Source organism: Pseudoliparis swirei, chromosome 23, assembly GCF_029220125.1.
Source record: "Pseudoliparis swirei isolate HS2019 ecotype Mariana Trench chromosome 23, NWPU_hadal_v1, whole genome shotgun sequence".
Lineage (NCBI taxonomy): Eukaryota > Metazoa > Chordata > Actinopteri > Perciformes > Liparidae > Pseudoliparis > Pseudoliparis swirei.
This window is the reverse complement of record NC_079410.1, coordinates 7791182-7813795: the sequence shown is the minus strand read 5'-3', so window position 1 is coordinate 7813795 and position 22614 is coordinate 7791182. Positions and strand designations below refer to the sequence as shown.

General features: G+C 49.3%; 2 protein-coding genes across 10 annotated transcripts; one reads left to right on the top strand and one right to left on the bottom strand.

Moving 5' to 3' along the window:
• Positions 1-868: 868 nt before the first annotated feature.
• On the bottom strand, positions 869-15579 carry xylt2 (xylosyltransferase II). 4 transcript variants are annotated; one of them, XM_056406912.1, is made up of 11 exons: positions 15372-15579; positions 11251-11797; positions 10566-10741; positions 8943-9145; positions 8358-8438; positions 7876-8092; positions 7302-7478; positions 6941-7197; positions 6637-6832; positions 4735-5068; positions 869-1423 (listed from the first exon to the last, which is right to left on the bottom strand). In XM_056406912.1, exons 1-11 carry the CDS (start codon positions 15501-15503, stop codon positions 1389-1391), a joined length of 2355 nt encoding a protein of 784 aa, XP_056262887.1. In that variant the 5' UTR covers positions 15504-15579; the 3' UTR covers positions 869-1388. The 4 variants fall into 4 exon arrangements, with proteins under 4 accessions (XP_056262887.1, XP_056262884.1, XP_056262885.1 ...); XM_056406909.1 differs by lacking the exon at positions 869-1423 and adding an exon at positions 1623-4135; XM_056406910.1 differs by lacking the exon at positions 869-1423 and adding an exon at positions 1623-4132.
• On the top strand, positions 15528-22330 carry LOC130188520 (uncharacterized). 6 transcript variants are annotated; one of them, XM_056406916.1, is made up of 6 exons: positions 15528-15585; positions 16236-16867; positions 17321-17433; positions 19605-19697; positions 19902-20075; positions 21403-22324. In XM_056406916.1, the coding sequence occupies exons 2-6, from the start codon at positions 16717-16719 to the stop codon at positions 21571-21573; spliced, it is 702 nt and encodes a 233-aa protein (XP_056262891.1). In that variant the 5' UTR covers positions 15528-15585; positions 16236-16716; the 3' UTR covers positions 21574-22324. The 6 variants fall into 6 exon arrangements, 4 of the variants coding, with proteins under 4 accessions (XP_056262891.1, XP_056262890.1, XP_056262892.1 ...); XM_056406915.1 differs by having other exon boundaries at positions 15548-15585; positions 16219-16867; XR_008830628.1 differs by lacking the exon at positions 15528-15585 and having other exon boundaries at positions 15661-16867; positions 21403-22127; positions 22277-22330.
• Positions 22331-22614: the final 284 nt, after the last annotated feature.

Genomic DNA, 22614 nt, shown 5'->3' with positions numbered 1-22614 from the left:
TGTCTTCACATGCTGATAACTTCACATTCAGTCTCCGCATTAAGAATAATTACTGGACTACAAAGAAAACCTCGTCGATGTGCGAAGTCTCTTCTTGTCTGACAACGAGCAGTTCTGACAAGATTTGGAGTTTTACCTTTTGTTGCATATTACAGTGTAAACTCAAAGAAAGTTTATTGGGTGTTTTACGAAGAGATCCGATTGGCCGGCTGTCGCCTGCAGAGCCGTCTGTCGTCGGTATGCTGCAGTGTCTGCAGGCTGCGACTCGGAAACACAACAAATGTGTCCAGAAAAGTGCCGACTGAGCAAGCAGGAGTTTGTTTGTCGCCTCACCCACACAATGCTCTATTTATTTACAAAATATTGAGACCTTGAGTTAAGCTCATGAAGGAATCAAATCCCCAAAATAGCTTTTAAGAGGACAATTCATCTCACAGACTGTCGAAACGTATTTGACATAGTGTGTCGTACGGTGGTAATGTGAGCGACAGACAAAACTATTTAGGGTCTATATATTTGCTTTATTTACTGTCATAATAACCCAGACAACTAGAAATCAGGATTATATTTTATTCATAAATACCAACGATTTACTCTTTTCGGCTGAAAGGTTTCAGAGAGAAAGAGACTTTAGTGGAGGATTTTAGACGTGAGGGAGCTTCCAGAGAAATACATTTTAATAAACTTACACCACCAATAAATACCATATGGAAAAGGAATAAAAAGACTTTTGAAAAAGCACATTTAGAAAGAAAGACATTACAAATAATGAATCATATTTTGGAGTTTCGGTTTAATTTCTACATTTTTCACAATATATTCACAATGTCTTTTTAAATGTATTAAATTAATGAATGATATAGATATTCATAGACTGTGCTGGAGTAAATTGCTAAAATCACAGTCACCATAAACCCTTTATGAAAGATACTTTTAATAAGTTTAATGTCACAGCTCTCCCGACGACCATTTTTAAAATAATAATGGCAGAAGGGTATTTATTCATGGGCAGAGGGAGCACACACGAGTACATTACTGTGCTTACAATACATTAGATTAGATATTCCTTTATTAGTCCCACAGTGGGGACATTTCAGGATCACAGCATTAAGACAATTGCAATAAAACCATTAATTGACTAGTTCTGCTTCATGTTGCCTGTGTGACGATTGCAGACTCATGGACGCGAGTGAAGGAGGAAGCACCTCGTGCGTCAGGTCTTCGTCGTCGGGGCAGCCGGTGGCTCCGGCCTCCGTGTCCGCAGCAGAGGACCCGTACGCACGGTCCGAGGAGGTCAGCCTCTCACCGGCGTCCTCCATCCCGTCTGATCTCAGGCCTGAACGAGCTTCTGCAAACAAACCGACTGGCTCAGCTCCGCCCGCCGGTCATCACCTCCGGCCCTCCTCCTCTGCAGGATTATATCCTGAGTAAAGACACAAACCTGACTAAATATGTATGAGAGCGTCTCTGAAGTGCACGTTTACTTCATGAAGTAAGAAGCCATGTCGGGCGTCGCTCCAAGAAAGTGACAACGAGGAAGCGCTCAGCACCCTGGAGAGGGCCTCCTCTTCTCGTAAACATGTCCTACCTCCTCCAGTTGCTTTAAAAAGGTGAAAAGCTCATTCATCTGGTGGAAAATGTGGTTTAATTTAGAAAGAATGACCATTTCAATAGCGGTAGATTCAGTCTGAGATATGTGGCAAGAGGAAAAACTGCAAAACAGATTTACAAAACCCGTAAAGTGTTTTTTTATTGAGTCATCAGTCAGGATGCCGATGAGCTGTCCCAGAGACAAACAGTAACAGGCGGAGGTTTGTCAGATCGGAGCTCAGCATGACTCAGCAAACAGCCCGGAGCTCAAGAGACCTGACCCCCCCCCCCCCACACACACACACACAACAACACACAGTCTGCTTCAAACATCTCTAAGCAGGTGGGACTGTCAACTACAACATTATTAGACAGCAGTTATTAAGTTATTAACAAGAGCACTGGAGATGAATGAACACACACACACTTCCTCTCAAATAGCATAGAAAAATAACATCTGATCGGCCGAGTACTCGCGTCGATAAAAGTGGGGCTTCACTGAAGCGACTGTGCTGAGCAACTTGAACACTCGTATGGTGGCCAACTATAGTTTAACAACATTTAAAATAAGGTTACACATAAGACACGGACTCTAACTCAGCTCACTATCCTCTAAAAAGGCATTCATTGCAGAAGTAAACAATTCATCTTTTCTCGGAGTGAAGGCAGCTGAGATTCTCTTGATCACAAATAAAAAACACAAACATGGTGGACGCCTTGACGTGTTGGTTGGAGGACTCGGGTGGAGTTGAAATGTGCCGGAGGAAATGAAACGAGACCAATGCACACGTCCGGTACAAAGACAGTACGCTACGCGTCGTGTCCAACCGAGAGCGCTTTTTAAAAGTCTTGATCCCCGAAAGAAGCGTTTGACATTTTGTGGAGACGCACGTCTTCTCCGTCTTGTGGAGTGAATGTAGCCGAGGAGGCCGATGGCGCAGCAGGAGCCGGCTGTACAGAGGAGAACCCAGACTAGTAAACATTAGATACGTCCTCGTTTAATGCGTGTACGGGAAGATAAGCATAAAAACACCACATGTGACCGCGATGGATCGGAGCGTTAAAAACTCGTCCCAGCCAAGAAATATGGCAAGTTGTCGTTTTTACACTTTAAAAAAAAAATTTTAATCAATCTCATTTAACTCTGGACAAGAAATGAAACAAAACTATTACTCTGAAGTTTTATCTCGTGAAGTTGGCTTTAAATAAAAGAATTCTGGAACCCCTAAAAAAAAAGAAACGCTCGACAATTAATTCCAGAGGATTTGACCCGACCTTGAAAACAACAGCTGACAAAACAACCGTCGGCTCCACCGGCTCCCTCGTTTCCACCGTCACGGCCCTCATCGGCCAGTGGAGCTTGTTGCCATAAAACTATCGCTGGTTGTTTGGAGTTCAGATAGTTCCGTCTATCTGCGGCCTTGCAGCTGTGCCTTCCTCTGACCAGAGTATTATTTTTATTGTTGCAATAATGGACACTGAAAAACCGTTTGACATGTTCCCGCAAGTTCAGAGAACTAACAGACACAAACAAATACATTAATAAACACATGTTCGATATGTTACAGTAAACCCAACGAGAACTGAATCTCTCTCTCTCTCTCCGGAGTGTTCCAAACACAGGTACCGAGGAGTGACTGTGCAGGTTCTGTAAAATGAAGGTGATCCGAGACTCTCTGACTCCTGCTCCTCACACCGTAACCACCTCTGCTCAGCTCCTCCTCCTCTGACAGTAAAGTGCACTTCATCCGTCGGCTCCTTATACAACAATGCTTCAAAATAAGCGCAATAACATCATTCAGAGGCTCCGCTCTCCCTCGAAGCGACGAGGGGCCTGTCGTTGAGTTTCGACAGCCACTTCCCGATTATTCAAAGCGGAGAGAAATTAAAAACCGTGTACGCCCGAAACGGAGTTCAGACACGCGCAGAGGTTCTTCTTTCCCGCCCGGACTCCGACCCCGACTGGCAACCCGTGTGCAAGGAAAATTAAAAACAATACATCATCGGCGGCGCTCGGAAAACAACGACACGAGTCTGTGCCGCTCGCAAACGTCCGTGTGCAAACTCCCCAGCTGAGAACGTCTCGCCTCCTCAGTGCAGGAGGATCGCTTTGCTCACGAGCCCTCGAGACGACGTCCTCTCGAGGCGCTCCGGTGCGGCGCCGGCGCTCCCTCAGACTTCCCGCGCGCGCGCTGAAGTCGACGGCATCTCCTCTTTCGGGGCTACCTGATCCGCCCGTCGCTTTTGACGGGGCCCAGTTCGGACTTGGGGTCCGGGGACAGCGAGCTCCAGGAGGTCCGGGCGCACGGCCCCGCGGCCGGGCACGAGGACGACGGCGCGGCGCACAGACCGCCCGTGGCCCAGAAGGTCCCGACGCCGCTGTCCACCCACGCTTCGAGGGGCCGACCCACCAGCTGGGCTCGGCGCCGGGCCTCCTGCAGGGCCGGCTCCTGGGGGGGCAGCTGCAGCACGGAGCTCAGCTGCTGGAAGCTCTGCTCCAGGTACAGGTTCCCCGGAGGACCTGCGTGGAGCCAGCTGTCCTCTTCTGGAGCCGACATTCACACGCAGAGAGATGGAAGGAGGGGAAGTACGTTTTTAGAAGAATGAAACTTTCCAACATCATTTTAAACCTTCAACCAGTCCAGTGATGTTCTCCACTCAATCCGATCATCAACAGTCACATCAAAAGACAAACGCCTGGAGTTTATTCAAGGCGTTGTTGTCTAAAAGCTACTAAAAACACACATGTTCCGGATCATTACCGCGAAAACAGGCCGTGCAGCTCATCCCACACACACACGGCTCTGCAGACGGAAATACTTCAAACATAATCCACAACACACACACGACTTTATCTTTGTTCATTCTTCATTATGGGCGCTTCCTTGGCAGACATGGGCAGATGACGACAGCCGAGAGTCGGCTTTACTCCGATTGAATAACATTCATTTTATAAATCTGATATATATATATATATCTGTGAATAATTTGTTAAGATGCATGTCTTCAGTAGATTTAAATGGGCTTAGTGCCCCAGTAGGAGCACTTTATATTTCATGGGACTTGTTGACAATAACAACGTTAAGCTGCGTTATCCCTTCGACTCGCCTAGTGACACTCAAATGCTCCGTGTCCACGTCTCACCTTGGCGTAGCGGCTCCTTGTCTTTGAAGGTTAAGGGCGTGACGAGGAAGCGAACTTCTGCCACGCGCTCCCACTGTTTTAACACCCGCACTGTCCAGGCGCCGGGCCGCAGGGGCCGCTGCAGCGAAGGTTTGTACTGCGTGTACTCCGCATCCACGTCCACGGAAATGTCATAAGACGCCGCCACCACCTGAGCCGGGTCGATCCAGACGATAGTGGCTGTGAGGTTGGGCCCGCGGGCCCACTTCTGGACCGCCAGGGGTTCGTTCAACGGGCCGATCACGCCACCAAAGTTACGGAAGATTCTCTCTTTGGGATCCCAGTCTGTGCCGATCTGCCAGGGGAGGAAGACACAAGGAGATGTCAGTGTGTCGAGTCCTGGAGCAGCAATGTGACGCAATACAGCGACACAACGCCGCCTAAGTTCAGTTTCGGTCAAATTAGGACCAGATAAATCCGAACCAATTCCTCCGTATCAGGAAGCCAATCTCTTAAAATCAATTTCTTAAGGTAACGTGATATTAAAGGTTTGCACAATGATGATGAAGAAGAATCCCTCATCGTCTTTATGGTATGGTATGGTATGCGGTTTTATTGTCATTGACTAGAGTACAGGTACAAAAGCAACGAAATTGCAAAGAAAGGGTGGATGAAAGATTACAGCATAACATGAGGGAAGAGAGGCGAGGAAAAAACAACCCCCCGACTATGCCCCTAGAGGGGTACAGTGTGGGAGCAGGAAAAAACACCTTAGCACATAAGCACATACATCTTAAACATGACTTGCAACGAGTAGGAAGGGGGGAGGGGAGGTAAGCCAAAGACTGGGTGATCTAAGCCCAGCCATTGGAGGCAGAAGGTGACCAGCACCGACAAGCAGCCAGCCCGGTCCGTCAGCCATTACAGCGCCAGCCACAGACCCGTCCTGTCACACTGGGGACGAAGCAGACAGGCGTGGGATGGGGGGGGGGTAGTGAATGCAAATCCGTATGTTGAAAGTTCGTGTGTGCGTGGCCTGGTATGTCGTCCTCCCCCAGGCCACAACAGACAGAGTTCTCAGACCGCAAGATGGTCGTTGCCATGGAGATAGCCTTGAAGGGTCCTGGGGAGAAAACAACCACAGGTGTCTGTGGATCGGGGGAAGGGAATGAGAGAGGTTCTCGCTTCAGTGATCTTCGGGGGAGTTGTTGTTCCAGTAACGGCCTTGGCCAAGGCCCGTCCTGGTAGAGGGAGCCGAAAGCAGATAAGATTGGGATTGTTTGGTCTTCCAGTAGCTGCATTAGAATTTGCGCAACTACTATCCCTCCATTTTCCTCCCAAATAGGATTTCAAATCGATCCAATTTCATTTGCAGAGCCGTCAGCTTCTCCACGATGTTATCATTCTGGCGGTTTAATGCCACAGTCTGAGTGCCAACAACTCTGCCCAACGCGTCAATCATGTCGGGCAGCCTTAGGGGGCTTTTAACAGCTGTCACCGTTTCCTTAATTTTCCGATAAGCCAGGACAGCGCCAAATCCAAACAGCAGAAATCCTGTAATCATAGTTCCGAATAGGTAGATGTCTTCTACGTCCTCCACGGAAAGGGCTGCTAGGCACACGACACGCCACTTCCCCCACGCGTCCATCGTGTAACCAGCAACACACGTCCCGGCAGGACAGGCAGGTTCCCCCGAACCCGAGCTTCTCGTCGAGAAGACGGTGTCAATTTCGTTAAGAGACCAGTTGATCAGGTCCATGGTTTTTAGTTCGAAGAGCGATGCTGAGAGAGTCTCTCAAGTATAAAACAAGACAAGACATGACGATAGGAGCCAAGCAGGGAAGGGAAGGTCATGGGGAGGAGAGGGAAGAAAAATGCGACCGCCTTCGAAGAGAGCCAAAAAAGACCGGAAGTGTTACTTACTTCCAGGTTCTTGAGCCTTTCAAACTCCTTCAGGTTGGTCTCGAGGACCAGCGTGGCTTTGGGCACGGCCCACATCTCCAGCGTCTCCCTGACCTTTGACCCCACAGCCTGAACTTCCTGACGCACCAGATATCCCTGGAAACGGTCGTCGTAAAAGTACACGTGCACTAATAGAGGGTAGCCTACTGGTTCGAACCTGCCGTGAGTGGAGAAAAAAAACTATAATAAATCACACGTGGAGACTATTATATTCAACATGGAAATCATTTACAGATCCCCCAAAAATATAAACACGTAAACAGACCTGCAGGCCTCCGCGTTGCTCTGAGTAGTTGCCAGATACTTGAGGCCGAGGCGAATGAAAGCAGTGTAAGCGGTGAGAGCCGCGTCTCCGAGCGAGCCCACGCCATCCAACTGCTCAAACAGGCTTTCCCAGTACGCCTTAATGGCAACGGTGCCCGGAGCGTACTGGCCATACAGGTGCGTGTCCAGGATGTCGATGGCCTCCTGGTTCACCGATGACTCAAACTTGCGTGCGAAGAATGTCGGACGGGTCAATTGCTGTGTGAAAAACAGAGAAAAAAGCCTTTGAGATACCGACCCAAATTGGAGGCAATAAAACACGAGAGAGAGAGCCTGGGAAACGACGAGCGAGACCCCCTCACCTGGATCCGGATGAGGTCTTGTGGTTTGAAATCATTGGGGGAGCAGCCACACCAGTCCACAATGTGCTTGTACTGGCATTTGCAGCCCAGCTTACGGTTCCAGTTGGTGACGCGCAGGTTGTTGTCCACCAGGCTGTCACACATGGGACTGTTACCGAGCACCGTGTGGAAGAAGGACTGGGAGGACAAGAAAAGAACAACACTTGTGATGCTGCGCAGTGCAACGAGAGGTGGTGTGCGAGAGTGACGATTCTGTAACCCGTCGAGAGACGAGAATAAACAGTTTGCATCCGCTGGCTCTAATTTGCAAAAGGTCACGCCTCTTTGGCCCAAAACCACAGGGAGCACACCACTGCGCCTCCTCTGAGACTTTACAGCACACAGTCAGATGCACTCGGGTGAACCCGCCTCTCGTCTGGCACCTCTGAAGCCCGAGAGCTTAACGCATTACATTGTCTCTCCGCTGCTGGGCTCTTCTGACTCCGAGGGGAGGACGGGCCTGAGACAGACTTGTATCCTCCGACTGTCTGTCTCCACGACGGGAGACAAACAGACGGCCTCAGGCTTCGCTCACCTCAGCGGGGAGCAGAGCGTAGGTATAGAACTGCTTCAGCCCAGACACCAGGTCGTCCTGGGAGTTGATGACGTACTCCACGAAGCGGCGGGTGAGCGCAAACCAATCGGAGCCGCCCGAGACCTCGAGGCCTTCGGGGATGCGGCGTTCGCCGAGACGCCACATGTGGTCGTCGCACTCGTGGAAGAGGCGGTCGAGGCCCTGCTTCTTGATGAACCTGCAACACAAAGACAGAGCCCGGCTTAAATCACCCTGTGATGCTGAAACAAAGCATCCGTCTGAAGAGTCAAAGCGTCATGTTGCTCTTTGCCTCGTGTGTGACATCAGCGGCGGAGATTTAAATGGTTTCTCCCTGGAATACCCCTACAGGCTCGCTATGTATTGTTTACCACTTATTTACGACCGGTGTCTGTCCAAAAAAACAGATTGAAGGAAAACAAAAACGCAAACCATACGTTGCCCCGTTGCTTTTAGCTACTCACCGGGCGTTCTCTCTCCCGTGGGACTTGAGGAAGTTCTTGTCTCTTTGCTGCGACAGGAACGTCACCAGTTCATCGTCGGTCCTGCGGGAAGGTGTCACGGTGAGAATTGGGAGGAAGAGGGGGTTCAAGAAGGTTCTTTGGGAAATAAAAAGCTAGCTCCAGTGTGGCGCCATCTGATAATATCCGTGAGTGAGATCGGCTGCTTTGGACGGGATGTTTGTTGACAGAGAATTGTCTGAGTGCATCCAACCAATCAAAGCAGCCCCAGAAATCCAGCAAAAACTGATCAGGGAGAAAGATGACTATTGACTGCCAGCTCTGTGATTCGGTGGAGAAAACAATCCATTTCATGCTGCTTCTTTTCATGTGCTGCTCCTAATTTTACAGTCAGACGGTTAGCACAGGAATCAATCCCAATGCTCTATTGAAAGACTAAACCACCAGTGAACGGGGCAATCATGAAATGTTGTCATGGCTCTGAGGCCCAAAACCAGTATTTGCACGAGAAAAAACACGATTTAACATTTGGATGGAGTTCGAAAAAAATAAAGGGCAAATGCATCACAACAATGTGACTCTGCTGACCTGGTGGGGAAATCTGTGGCGCTGAGATTGATGAAAAAATCCCACTTCCAGTCCAGCATGGAGAGCAGGTCCTGCATGCTGCGTAGATAAGCCTTCAGGAGGCTGGCACCCCCCCAGATGGTGACCATCCGCCAGGGCGTGGCTCGTATGTTTGGGTACTGCTGGGCAATCTGCAGGACCTCCCGGTGCAAGTACCCCGACCGCTGGAGGGGTTCAAAGCAAAAAGGTCAAACCGTGAAATGAGTGAAAACGGAGTTTGTGCAATGCAGTGCCCACAGATCGGCAGCTGCGACAACCACACAGCGCTGGCTCGTGTTTAAAGAGAATTTGATCGGATCAACAGCAGCCACACTTTGCATTGTGGGTCACGAGGATAGAGGAAATAGAAATGAGCTATCGTTTCCTTTTTCCCCCTCTTTCCTTCTCAAAAAGGTGAAGAACAGAACTAAGATGAACTCGGCTGAAAGGACACTCCTCAAGCGTCAAGCAGGGGTTAAATTAAAGGATTGAAGGACGAGATGGAGGACGTCAAAGAGCCGAGCAGCTGTCGAACTTTATTCAGAAGTGGTGAGAGATGGGAGAGCTACAAGTCTGATGATCGCAGGAAGCCAAAGATCTGGAGGAGCTGTTGTTAAATTTCCCTTTAATTAGATTAATTCCCAACACCTGTTTGCAAATGCGGCCAATAAAAAGCTCCCGAAGCGATAAATGGGCAGTTTAACACAAACAGAAACTTTGTTCAGGGCCATGAAGTCCAATTGTTTTGTTTCGTGAAGCACACGTCGTGTTCTACTCCGTCCTGTGTTAAATAAACAGTGGACTTCTGTGGACAAGTCTTAAATTGAGCCAGGACTCCTTCAGACACGACGAGCGCGTGTGATGATCCCGGTGGTTGTCTTGAAGGAGACGACGGCAACAGAAATAACTCACAGTCCTCACGTGTAAACATCACAGCTGGCCGACGGACTCGGGGACAACCTGACCCGTTTCACACTCATCTGTCCAACCGGCTCTGGCCTCAGTGATGAATAGTGTCTGAGGTAGTTTCTGTCTCTCCCTCCCACTACCTATCCATCACTGCCCACAGTGAGCCTCCCCGCCGTCCTTTGGCAGCAGAACAGAGCGACTCCCCGGGAACCGGCAACCTTTCCAGGCCACACAGGTGCACCGGCCTCTCCGCCGTCTGCGCTGAACACACCTGCGGTCTCTGCCTCGGTCGCGCCAGTAAGCCGACCGTTTGTCTTGCTGGTCTTCGGGCTGCACGCGACGGCAGACTTTTCCTGCACTAGATCAAGCCCCTAAGAATAACCGCACTTCACTCTATCCAGGCTAATCCCCTTTACCACACTTCATAATGCAAGAAGACCGAACCGGTAAAAGCATTCGTGAGCTCAGTGAAGCCAGAACTAAGCGGGGAGCCAAATACGCTCCTCGATGTTCAGCATGACCAAAAATAAACAATACGCTCGAATCACCAGCAGAACTTTCTCCAGGTTTTAAGTAGAATACTTCGTCCTCTCCTATGTGGATATTTATGTCATGCAGGATTGTGCCGTCTGCAATTTAATGCAATGGACATGTTATGGAGACTGTCTGGTGGCCACGGCACCTTTGAGGGCGTACCTTGTCCACGTGGATGTAGTAGTAGTGGTCGCGGTGATAAATGGCTTTGATGAGGCGCTTGAGCTGCCGTACAGCGCGGCCGTGCACCATCAGAACGAAAGCCACTCTGACGCGGCTCTCCCCATCGGACAGGCTGTTGTCCAGCTCGCCAAACGCCTGCACCTGATTTGATACACCTGGCCAAGGAGGGCGGAGACATAAAGGACTGAATGAGTAGGGAGCAGAGAGGTCGGAAGAATGAGACACTGTTCGATGATTTGAGCATGTTAGATAATAGTTAATGTGTGAAATGTATAGGGTTGCCTTATCATCTTTTAATTTAACGTTTTCCCAACAACAAATCTTCCCACACACACGATGTTGCCAGGAAGGCACATAAACGATTGGCTGCCCGTGACGACCGACCCGTACTCGGTGTGCAAACGAAGCGGTGGGCGATGTACAATTTTGTATTTCCTGGAACAAATCCGATTGACTTTCAAACCGCATGCCGCCAAATCTCTAAATGAAGATAATTGCCGTGACGGATTTCTATAAAAAGAGACAATATGATGATGTTCAATTCTTTCGATGTGACAAGAGGCTTGAGAAAACAAACCCCGCCACAAATGTCACGGGACATTTCGAGAACATCTGGTAATGAGGGCGAAGAACACACAGATAAGGCGGCCGAGCGCGTTCTCACCCGGCTGGGGGCAGAACTGAGGGAGCGCGGCCGGCATGAGCTTCCCGGCCTGATGCCGACACACGATGTCGGCGATCTCCTGTCTGCACTGCTGCGACCCGGCGCGATGGAGGGCGGACAGCGCGTCCTTGCCTCCGATGTCACATTTGGGCGCAAAGTCGCTGCTGGGGGCCTGGTGCGCCCCGTCCACGCTGCCCGGCTCCCCCAGGACGGCGGCGGCGGCCGGCAGCCGGGCCGCCCCGTCGGCTCCACCTCGGCCGTCGCTGAAGTTGCGGCTGCTGGACGGGTCGCGGAGGACAACGGCGTCCAGTCCTGCTCCCGTCACGCCCCGCTCCTGGGGAGGCTTCAGCCGGACGCCCGTCTTTTCCCCTTTGCGGCCGGTGCCTCGCCTCAGCGCGCTGGCCGCCGTGCCCCCCGCCCTCTCCGACCTGCCGCTCCATCGGCCCCGGTTCCTCCCAGACAAAGAGTTTTGTTTCTCCCAAACTGAGGCGTCTCTCTTGAGGTCCTGGCTGTTGTGGTCAGGCAGCTTGGACCGTCGTGTTTTCCTCTGAGGAGAGAGCGGCGAGAAGGAGACAGCAGGGAAGAGAAAGAAGGAGGGGGGGGGGGGTTATTGCTCAGAACATCTTGGAGAATAAGGAGTGGGAGGAGAGGTTTATTCACAATCCAGGATTAACAGGAGGTAAACTAAGTCCACCACTAAGACAACGGATGAAAGAGACCCAGAGGAAAGGACTTGTATTGACTTTTTTTTACTCCATTTCTCTGATCTCGGTTATTTTTAGCTGAACCTCTGCCTTTTTGTGAATCTGCAAAAAGCCCAGTTTTGGATAGACGCCCCCCCCCCCCTCTCCCATAACACTCAAACAAGCATAATAAATACAGTGAGTCGCTGTAGAGACCTCAACCGACCTTTGTCTGCACCCTCTGGCAAAACATATGCAGAAAGAATGCATACAGACGGAGTCACGCGACGCAGACACGAACACGGAAACCGAGCATGAGACCTCGGACATTGAGGAGGTGGTGCAGGGAATCCTTCTCCCAGCTAGGCATCGCTATATTTGCATGTTTTTATAATTAATGGAACGACGTTCTCAACTTTAAAATGTCAAGACATGATCCTCTTCCAGTAAATCTGCTTGTCAGGGTTCTTACACATGTTGACCAGTGGATTTCCAGGACTTTTCCATGACTTTAAACCAAATTTCCATGACTAAACTGAAATCTCGGTATAAACATGAACAATTTAGAAAATGTTGCTTATATTTTGAGCGTCTTTCTTTAATAAACATATTAATTATGTCAAACTCGGCGTAAATGAACATGTGATTTGAACAAATTTCCATGACTTTTCCAAAACTTTTATGATTTACGTTTTTTCCAGGACTTTTCCAGGCCTGGAAATGACCATTTTAAAACTCCATGACGTTTCCAGGTTTTCCATGACCGTACGAAACCTGTTCAGTAAACGTGTCCAGCTGTCCCATATCTGGAAGCTTCGACAGGAAGTAACATCCCTAAAAGGAGACATGAGGTCCAGAGAGCATGTGTCATATCGGTGTGGTTCAGTGAAAACCAGCAAGAATGGGAAAGATAAATTCAGTATCTTTTGTAAACATGTCAGTGAGGCACGGTAACATTGTAATGATGACCCAGTCGGATACAATACAACCATCAGTAATCTAGGTGTATTCCTGCAGTTTCAATATCCAAAGCTTCCAATATAATCCCCATTCAAGTGTCTGGAGAGATTCAGCCTCACCGGAGCACGAATCACACCAAAAAAACCCTAAGGCTGGTTTAAAAAAAAAAAAAGACATAAAGAAAGAAAATGGGACTTTAGCCATTTAAAAAAAAATCTTCTCACCACAGCGTCACAGCTTTGGCACACCAGATTACTGGATTTCACAAAAGGCCCTTCAAAATGTGCGCTTGGAGAAGAGGAAGAGGAACAGCGAGTGGGCCGAGAGCTTTCCGCCCGTGCGAGACGATGTGGCAGAACGCGGCCCGGAGACGGTGGGAACGGGCCTGCTGCTGCGTGGGAGCTCGCGGAGCCGGCGGATCCACTGCCAACCAACACAGCGGCGTCTGCCACCGACCGCCAACTGCACTCTAAAAAACTCATTACAGGGAGAAGCATTGTGCGTGAGGCCCAGTCACATACCAGCCGCGCTCTTGAGTCACCTGGTTATCGTCAGCTCTCAGGAGAAACCTGAAGCGGTCCGACACTCCTGAAGAAGAAAGTTTCCTGAGGACGCCCGGTTCACACGGCCACAATTATGCTAAAGACACCCGTTACTTAGAGGGAACACTTTTGTTCTCAACCCCAAAGTCCCCGAAATTGATTTCACATTTTCTTCCTGTGGCGACTCATCGCTGACGTATTAATAAAAAGACACCGGCGGATATATTCATCCGCGAGAGTAAACGTTCTCACGCAGAAGACCGGCGTGCAGCGGGGGCTTGTGTTTCAATATTCCTCAGCACTTGTGTTCACAGCTTTTTAATTAGCACCGCCGTGTCAAAAGTGGATCGATTCAAAAGGCCTCTTTACTTTCCAATCACGCGGCTCTTTTTTTCACATTCTTTCCCGGCCGAACATGCAAAGACGCAGCGCGCCGACATTTGCATCCACGTCCGCCAAAATGGTTTCGCAGCGGGGTCACGTTACCGGAGCCGGAGTTCCCGGAGAATGAATGAGACCTGGGAAATTGTTTCAACGGCAAGAGACAAAAGTTAGGGAACGTTTTTTTTCAGTTTGAGCTGAAGCGCTGGGCACCGAACAGCGTGATGGGACCGTGCGTACGACCGCTCCTTCACATTCCCAGGGGATCTATAGTTCACCACAGACCCCGACATACACGCCTCTGCTGAAGCATGTCGAAGCCTGCATGCACCTGACGAGGGAGCAGAAAGCCCACAGGCTCATAATGCAATCAGGTGACTGAATTCAAGAGGAACAAGAAGTTTTGTCACAATGTCGTGTTCAGCGGAGTCCAAAGGAAAAGGATTACGTCATCACTCATATTGAACGAGTTACCGCGAGGCCCCTGCTGAGAGTCAGCGTTGTGTTTACTGTTCCGCTCACAGTTAAGTGGATTAGCTCTGAGCAGAGGGCCCTGACAGCAGAACCGTGATCTCCTCTCCTCTATTGAAGCACTGCATGTGCTGCCAGCTTCACCCTCCAGGCTCTCGCTCCATGTTGGGAGGGATATGATACGCGCTCGTTATACATCGCGATCGGGTTTCGGCACCGTCCCCGACTCTGCTCTCAGCTTGCATTCCGGTGATACTCACGGCGGCGGCGTGCCTCAAAAGAAGAAGACGAGCACAGTCTGCCGCGTGTCACGTCTGTTAACAAACCACCATCACCTTATGTAGAGGGACCGGGCACCGCCTCGAGTCGCAGCGAAGGGACACGCAGAGATAAGCTTCCCACGCTGGTTCATGTGGAATTACTTGTTTCCGCGGCATGTCTTTGGTCAACTTCCACCTTCATCCGTGGGCTATGCTTCCTCTGCGGGCACTTTGGTACGATCCAGAGCTTAGTGAAGGTCAGAGGAAGAGCAGCCCGCCCCCACAGAGAAAAGCCTCTGGTGGGTCGACACCCAAACAGTAGAGCAGATGTTTGGATTTATTGGGGCTGCCTCAGTTTATGAATCATAACTTCCACTTGTCCCTTAAAAAAAAGTGACATCACTCCAGAGACGCCCTCTTACTCTCAGATGTGTGACACAGGTCCTGGTTCGTGACGTCTTCTCTGGGACTCGAAATGCAACGTGACGTCAGTGACTATCCCGAAAAGGGAAGTTAACGACCATTAAACGAGTTCTACCAAAAACCGGTAGTTTCATAGTTGTAAACGGTACGAGTCTGGAGACGGGGACAGGCAGACAGACAGACAAGACAGGCAGACAGGCAGGCAGACAGGCAGACAGGCAGTTAGGGCTGGTCCGGTCACTGAGATGTCCCGGAGCGTCGCTAGCATCGGCTCGCGCTCCTGTATCATAACACACGGCGAGCCACGCGCTAACGTAGCGGTTAGCTCCACCATCAAAGCCCGCAGGAGAGAAAAAACACGCACCGCCGTGTCACCGACGGTCGCGGGGACCGAGACTCACCTCTGCCTCGCCCTCCTCCAGACCCCTCAGGCTCCATACCACCAGCCCCTGGACCAGGAGGATAGTGAGCGCGGCGGCGATAGCGAGTTTGTATCGTCGGAGCAGCTTCTGCACTCGGTCGCTGGCCACCATTTTTTCGACTCCGGTTGACTAAGAGCGCGTGCACGGTGCATTCTGAACGGCGCGTGCACGCGACGGCGCTCGCCATCCTCAGGTTGCTGTAAAGTTTGTAGCGTCTATTTTGGGGGGGGGGGGGGGGGGGGGGGCTTCTTTTTTTAAAAATGTAGGCATGGACCACGATGTTTCCACAATCCATTCATCTTCTCCAGTTTAATGCAGAATTATTGCACACAGAGTCTCTGAAGGTTTATGAAGGACATACATATGATATGAGCATACGTCTCACCCTCACTGTGTTGGAGTAGCCTACTTCGTATTATAGGCTCAAGTTACAGCTGACTTCCTTCTCCCTGCTGCCTTTAGTCCATATGTATTGCATCCTATTGATCCAGTTCATAAAGGCTGGATCAAAGTCAATATGTTGAGAACACACTTAACAGATTTATGCCCCCTTAATTGTCAAAGGATTTCCTCTGCATTTAAAGCACATACTGCATAGTCCAGATAAGGCCATTATATTTAATCAATGTTTTTATCCTTATTAGGCTACTTAAAGTTATTGGTATATAATCTTCATCCCTTTTCTTTATTTCATCATTTTCTTTTCTTCATCATATCATAATTTGTTTTAATCAGTGTCTCCAGACAGTCATTTGTCCTAATTATTATCAAATATACAAGTCCGTTGAAAGACAGACGTTTCCATGAATACTAACACCACATTCAGCCTCTTTGTCTGTTTAGAAATCATCTCAAGACGGGACCCCCGGCGTCTCCAGGGTAACGGGACTCCAGCTCAGGCATCCGGTGCGTTAGTCTGCTGGTCTGGATGCCATTAAGCAGACGGTGCAGGAAGCCGCGTGCAGTTTTACCCCCCCCCCGACATCATTTTAAACTGTGAGACGCGATACGTCGCTGTGTCCTCGGGGAGCCGTCGGGATCAATCTGGTGGTCATACGGTGGCCGCCGCGCGCCGCCACCGCCGCCGCGCGCCGCTCACCCAGAGACCACAGCGCGGAAGCCAGAGCGACGTCACGCGGTGGGGAGAGGCGCGTCCGTGCGCCTTCACGCGCCTTCACGCACGCGGTGTGGCATGTTTCCCGAGGGGGAGAGTTTGAACCCACTCCACAGAGAGCGCATGTAGACTGTCGCGCGCGCTGTCCGGGACCGAGCAGACGATGAAGAGGAGCTCGCAGAGCCGCGCTCCGGTTCCTTCTCCGGGAAGATGAGAGCCTTTGTGTTGAACCTGATGAGTTCGGGAGGATTTCTCAATGGGACTTTAACAGTTTACACTGAAGAAATGTCCACAACTGCAAGTCCAACCATCCCCTCCTCACAGCTGACATCGGATCAGCTCACAGTGGTCGTTGCGTCCTGTAAGTTTTAAGTCTTACAAATATTATGAAGAGAGCATATTTTGAGAGAAACAAACAGAAAGTGTTTTTCAGTGGTCTGCTTTCTGGATATTTACACTCATTCTTATTATTATAAGGGTTGTACTGGATAATGTCCTTGTGATAACAGCTAATTTAATACATACACCGCTGTGTACTATAATTAATTACAGATTTATTAATCTATTTTCTTCCAGCTGTCATAGAAAGCGCGAGATAAATTATACTTTTAAGTTTTCAAATTGCAAAGACAGACTGTCAAAACTCAAAGTGGTTCAACTTGCTAAATTTAACCAAATCCACAGATTTGAAGTGCTAAAAATGAACAAAACTGTTCTTTTAGAAGTTGTTTTAAAGCCAGAAAACAAACAAGACAAAGTCTATTTGTTTAACAGCGACAAACCAACATTTCCTTCTCTCCTGCTTTTCAAACAGGTTCTTCTCTGGTGTTCTTTGTGATTATTGTGGTGCTGCTGTCCATTATTTATCGGAAGGATCTTCAGTGCTGCAAACTCCGCTCCTCCTACCAGGGCCCGCATGCAGATATGGTAAGAAAAACAACAAACAGGAGAAAGTGACCTTTTCATTTTTGTTGCTTTAAAGTGGCTCAAATGCTCAGTTCTGGTCCTTGTTGAGAGAGAGAGAAAGAGAGAGAGAGAGAGAGGACTCAAAGAAACCATGTGCACTCAGAGTGGCACCGTTACAGAGTGTCAGATTCAATTTGCATGGCTGTGGGAAAAGGACTACAATAAACCTGATATGATGATTGTCGGCCGGTGGATTTGCCTCAGCGGAGTCAGCTGCCCTCCAGAAATATCTGCCACAGTTACTCTAATGCAATTGGACATAATTATCACTTACGCCGCATATTGACACTATACTTCAGTATCAGTGTAATTAAATCACTGCAAATCAGATTTAGTCGCTAACATCGGCATATAGCAGGTGATGCAGAACGACCTCATCGTTAAGGTTTTTAAGGGAGTGTGTGGCATTTGATCAGAAAAATCTCTCAATCTATAAAAAAAAAGAGGGCGCTGGCTGAATGAAGCCGTGGGCGATGTCTCAGGATGAGGAGAAAGGGAAACGTAAACACACAGAGGTAACTTTTCCTCGGAGGCCCATTCTCTCTGCTTCCTCTTTCTGACTTATTTCTCACCTCCGTGAGTCCCGGGGGTGAAGCTGGAGTGTTATCTTTGGGTTGCAGAGACGCGGCTCATACCTCCCCCTTTCAACGGACAGGAAGCTCGCTTGAGTTGGTATTTAACTGTTGTCCCATTTAAGGAACTAACTCAGAGTGTTTCACTGGCACACTGTGGCCTTGGTTACAACTGTGTATGTAGACAACATGGCTGATGAGACAACCGTAACTTACTAAAATACACTTGACAGGCCGTACACGGACTGAGTCTTTGTTTCTGAGGTAATATCATTAGCTGTGGGATAATTAATACACGTCAGGGTCAATCATTTCCTTAAACCGAAAAGGCTTTGGGTTTATTTATTTTTTTAAAGTGAAGGTTTGTCATTGCGGGATGGAAACACACACACACACACACACACACACACACACACACACGCACACACAAACACTTTCATTGTGGCCCTGTGGGACATTTCATGTCTTCAACTTCATCGTCACATACCTTTCCCTGCTTCAGTTTGCACCATGAATGGCGGGCCGACCCCTCAGTGGGTGTTGGGGACACAAGGGGGACAATGGATCTCCTTTAGGTTGCGGTGGGGAAAAAGGCACACTGCCGCCGGGGTCCTCCCCCGACTTCAACACTGATTTTACACGGTTGTGCTTTTTCACACTGGCTGAATAAATGGCAGGAGACAAAAGGACATGTCTCCTTTTTTTCTCTTCCTTGAGGACTTTTTCTTTTTTGTTTTGATTCTTAAAAGTATAAACCAGTGAGGGGAAATTGACCTTTGACATCACTTGTTTGGTGTCGCCAGACTCTTTTTCTCAAACGAGGTGAGGATTATGGCAAGGGTCGTTAGTTTGCGTCACTCTAAGTGTGAGTGATGTCATTGTTTGTATTAACTGGCCTGGGGAAATGATAAATCTGATGTTTTAATACTACTTATTAGACTTGAGTTGCCTCTCAGACAGAGGAAATCTCCTCAGTGACACTGTTAAAAGTTGTCCCAACATCTCTTATCCTCACGCTGGATTTAAATCCGAGTGAGGCGACAAATTGACTTTTGTTGTAATGCCGGCCCGAATGACGTACGAGGCCATAATGTGCACTGGAGTGTGTTCGTTAAGAGGTACCTGCTGCAGTTACAAGAGGAAGAGGAGGCACTGAAAAGACCACACGGTGGGGTGTGTTGCCGAGGGACCCTGATGCACAGTAGGACATCACATTGTTCTCCACACAAAGGAGACTCATTTAGCACTGAGGCAATTAAAGACTTTTCCTTGCTGTCTTTTTTCCCCCGGGTTTGCACTTCATACAGTGAGACCCTGACAAGTCCTGTTTTAGAATGGGTGGGAGTGGGAGGAGGCACGGAAATGGGAGGGTGGTCTTGTTATTGATTAGATAATTTATGGCATCGCTAAACCAGGCAGTGTCCACAGTGATTAAACAAGGCATGAACATTGGTAAATTGTGCTGAAAGGAGTGGACTTTTGACTAATTGCAGCAGGACAACTCCCAATGCTCTGCCTTCTGAGACACACTTGTTCCAGTTGTGACTGCTTGTGTTTCAGGACGCTCCTCCTCAGTACTACAGCAGCAGGCAGACCCTGGTGGGATCTCCCTGTCTGGCGCCGACTCAGATCCTGGACGACGACAACACTCAGGTGAGCGAGCCAGCCACTCGAAAGCATCGCTCTTCCCCCTCCTGCGTACGCTGTCAACACGCACTGCGCAGTACACACCTCCCTGGGGACATCAGGATCCACCTCTGAGGTGCACGTTTTCAATCGCTGCAGCTTTGAAGTGGCACTTGAGAGCTTCTGTCCCTCACGAGTGTCCCTCTGTGTTCGGGCCTGTGTGTGTCTCAGCAGGCGGGTCAGCTGTTCTACGTGGGCCTGCCCTCCAGCTACAGCCTGCCCACACTGGAGGCCCCCCTGCCGAGGCTCCCCTCCTACGAGAGCGTCCGAAAGAAGGACCGCCAGAGGCAGATCCACATGATGATCGCGGACCGCTTCGGCCTCAATGGACCCATTGTGACTGAGGTCAGCTAAATCAGGGATTAGGACTGTGTCCCGGCACTTAATACAGTCACAAATGCGTCGACAATGACGTGCGTTCAGGTGCTGCTGTTAAGCCTGGGAACAGAGAAGATTTTTTTAAACTCCTATTATGCTAAATCTCATATAAAACTCATCTTATTATGGAGGCCCCTCGCCTGCAGCCTCACAATGAATGGAGATAATAAGAAGCAGGCTCTTCCTATTATGACCACGCTGTCATATCATATTGTAACAAGAGATTAGACTGCATTCAGAGTGCAGTAAACAGGGTTCACTATCGCCTCATCTCGGGCTCGCCGCTGAATTGTGCTGCCGGCCGCGTTTCAAGGTTTTACCGAGTTGATCTTTCGCTGAGCTTTTGACTCGCACAACGCTCGAGCAAACAAGGTAATGAGTCCGAGGCACATCAAACACAATTAAAGGCTGCGTCCCGACTGCAAACAGTGCACGAGAATGCAGCTTTGTGCTCCTGTCTGACTACTTTTTTTTTAAATTAAACAATCCTTGGCATGGCTGCCCCTCTCTCGCCCACACACACACACACACACACACAAAGAAGGCACACACATACACGTACACAAAGAAGGCACACACACGGTACTTTCCAAACAACCCATCACCAGTCACCGAACAGTCTCCCTCCCCCCATAACTAAAGTTGAACTGATGGCCTCTCTATATCGGCGCCCCCGTCTGTCCTGCGGACATGGTAGTAAAACTTACTGGCCTGGTGTGTGTGTGTCCGTCTGTCTGTGTGTGTGTCTGTGTGTCGCACAGAGGGCAGGGTTGTGGGGTTGCTCCTGTCGCCTGAGGGTCCCCGAGCAATTAAAAGATAAGAAGACCCAGTCGGTTAAAGGGAATCAGCCAGATGTGATCAGAGAGATAATGCACTGGAGAGGAAAAAAGTTCCAGACGACTGACGTTGGAGATTAATTGGGAGAGTAAATACCAACATGATCCACTTATTTTCAGGGATGGATATCAGATCTCAGAACACTTTCATTGTGAAGGTTTAAACACAGGGTAGCACAACGAAATGCAGTCGTCATTTGATGCTCCGCGAGACAAACATGACAAAACAATAGTGCATTTTTTTCAATTTGCATTGAGAGGAATGTAAACAGTGGCAACAAAACAACTCCCTGCACAGATAACATGGCCGCCATCTTAATATTTAATTTTCATGATGTTTGAGCTCCATTGATGTCCAGCTCCTCCCGTCCTACACGCTCCTGTTCAGGTGCACCTAACAAAGTGGTGCACTTTGAAACACTGTGTCTAAAATCCGTCTCGTCTCGTCTTCCCGACAGCCTCCTCCGACATATGAAGAGAGCGTCCGCCACTCTGTGGAGCTGCCGTACAGAATCCTCTCATCCAGTCTGGACGCCTCCCCTCCTCGGAGTCTCTACACCACCTGGAGGCCCGACATGCCTCCTCCTATCACCTGCTGTGACTCCATCAGCAATGTTCTACATGTGTGACTGATTACTGAGCCAGCTTCCCAATTGTGAATGTGAAAGACATGTGAAAGCTTTAGAGGAAGTTACCAAAAAAAAATAAAATACACAAGGCTCGTTCAAGACTGGATCCTGACTTGATCCGTCACACGAGCTGATTCACATACCTCAAGACTTCAAGACTTTAAGAGTTGATGTTGAGAGACAGATGACGAAGGAGCAACCAAAGAGGAGCTCCGGGGAAAGGAGGACCGCTTTGACTCGGCACATTTGAATGTTGAAAACACTTTTACACTGCACTCCACCATGCTGATGAATCACTGGATATTAAAAATGAGGTGGCTGGAACACCTTGAAGAAGAAAGTCGTGGACTGCAACATACCAAAAAGAGAACCACTATTTACTTTGTATATACTGTCAGTGAATCCCTTCTTCTCTTGTATTGTGCAGTTCCTGAGCCAGAGACCTCATCGTCAGGTGTGTAATGGTGTCGGACACCGATTTGTTTCTGCACCATGCCGAGGCCGAGCCATACTATCACTAGGCACCTGGTGCAGCCTGGGAGAGGGAAGAAAAGGTGCTGATGAGAGTTCCTTCATGAAGTTATACCCTTTTTGTTATCATGCTTAGTTGTTCTTTTAAGGCAGATGGGACTCTTGCTGATTCCTCTCTTATAGCTGCAGACATATTGATCTGTTCTGCTCTCCACACGGCTTCGAGGAGCAGAGGGAAGAGGAGCGCTTGTGAAATGAAAACAAGAACAAGCTGAAGACAGTGGAGCCGCCCTCATCCTGTGTGACTCTGGCTCCATCATCTCCCAGGACCTCAAGTGGGCTGAACATCGGCTCCATCTCCAAGAAGGCCCAGAGGATGTTCTTCGATGATGGTACAGTTCTAGTCCATCATCTGCTCCCTGGCACCCTGCAGCCACAGCCACGCAGGCTGCAGAGCATCATCCGGGCCGAGAGGGTTATCGGCTGCAATCTGCCTTCCTCCAGGTCCTGTTCACTTCCAGGTCACTGAAGCGGGCCAGAAAGATTGTCCGACCCTCCCCACCCTCCATC

Excerpts from the sequence above, each read along its gene's own strand:
- xylt2 (XM_056406909.1), bottom strand. The coding sequence starts at position 15,503 with ATGGTGGCCAGCGACCGAGTGCAGAAGCTGCTCCGACGATACAAACTC. Across the intron at positions 11,798-15,371 it reads TGGAGGAGGGCGAGGCAGAG|AGGAAAACACGACGGTCCAA; the intron begins GTGAGTCTCGGT and ends CTCTCTCCTCAG. Across the intron at positions 9,146-10,565 it reads ACTACATCCACGTGGACAAG|CGGTCGGGGTACTTGCACCG; the intron begins GTACGCCCTCAA and ends GAACCCCTCCAG.
- LOC130188520 (XM_056406916.1), top strand. The coding sequence starts at position 16,717 with ATGAGAGCCTTTGTGTTGAACCTGATGAGTTCGGGAGGATTTCTCAAT. Across the intron at positions 16,868-17,320 it reads CACAGTGGTCGTTGCGTCCT|GTTCTTCTCTGGTGTTCTTT; the intron begins GTAAGTTTTAAG and ends CTTTTCAAACAG. Across the intron at positions 17,434-19,604 it reads AGGGCCCGCATGCAGATATG|GACGCTCCTCCTCAGTACTA; the intron begins GTAAGAAAAACA and ends CTTGTGTTTCAG.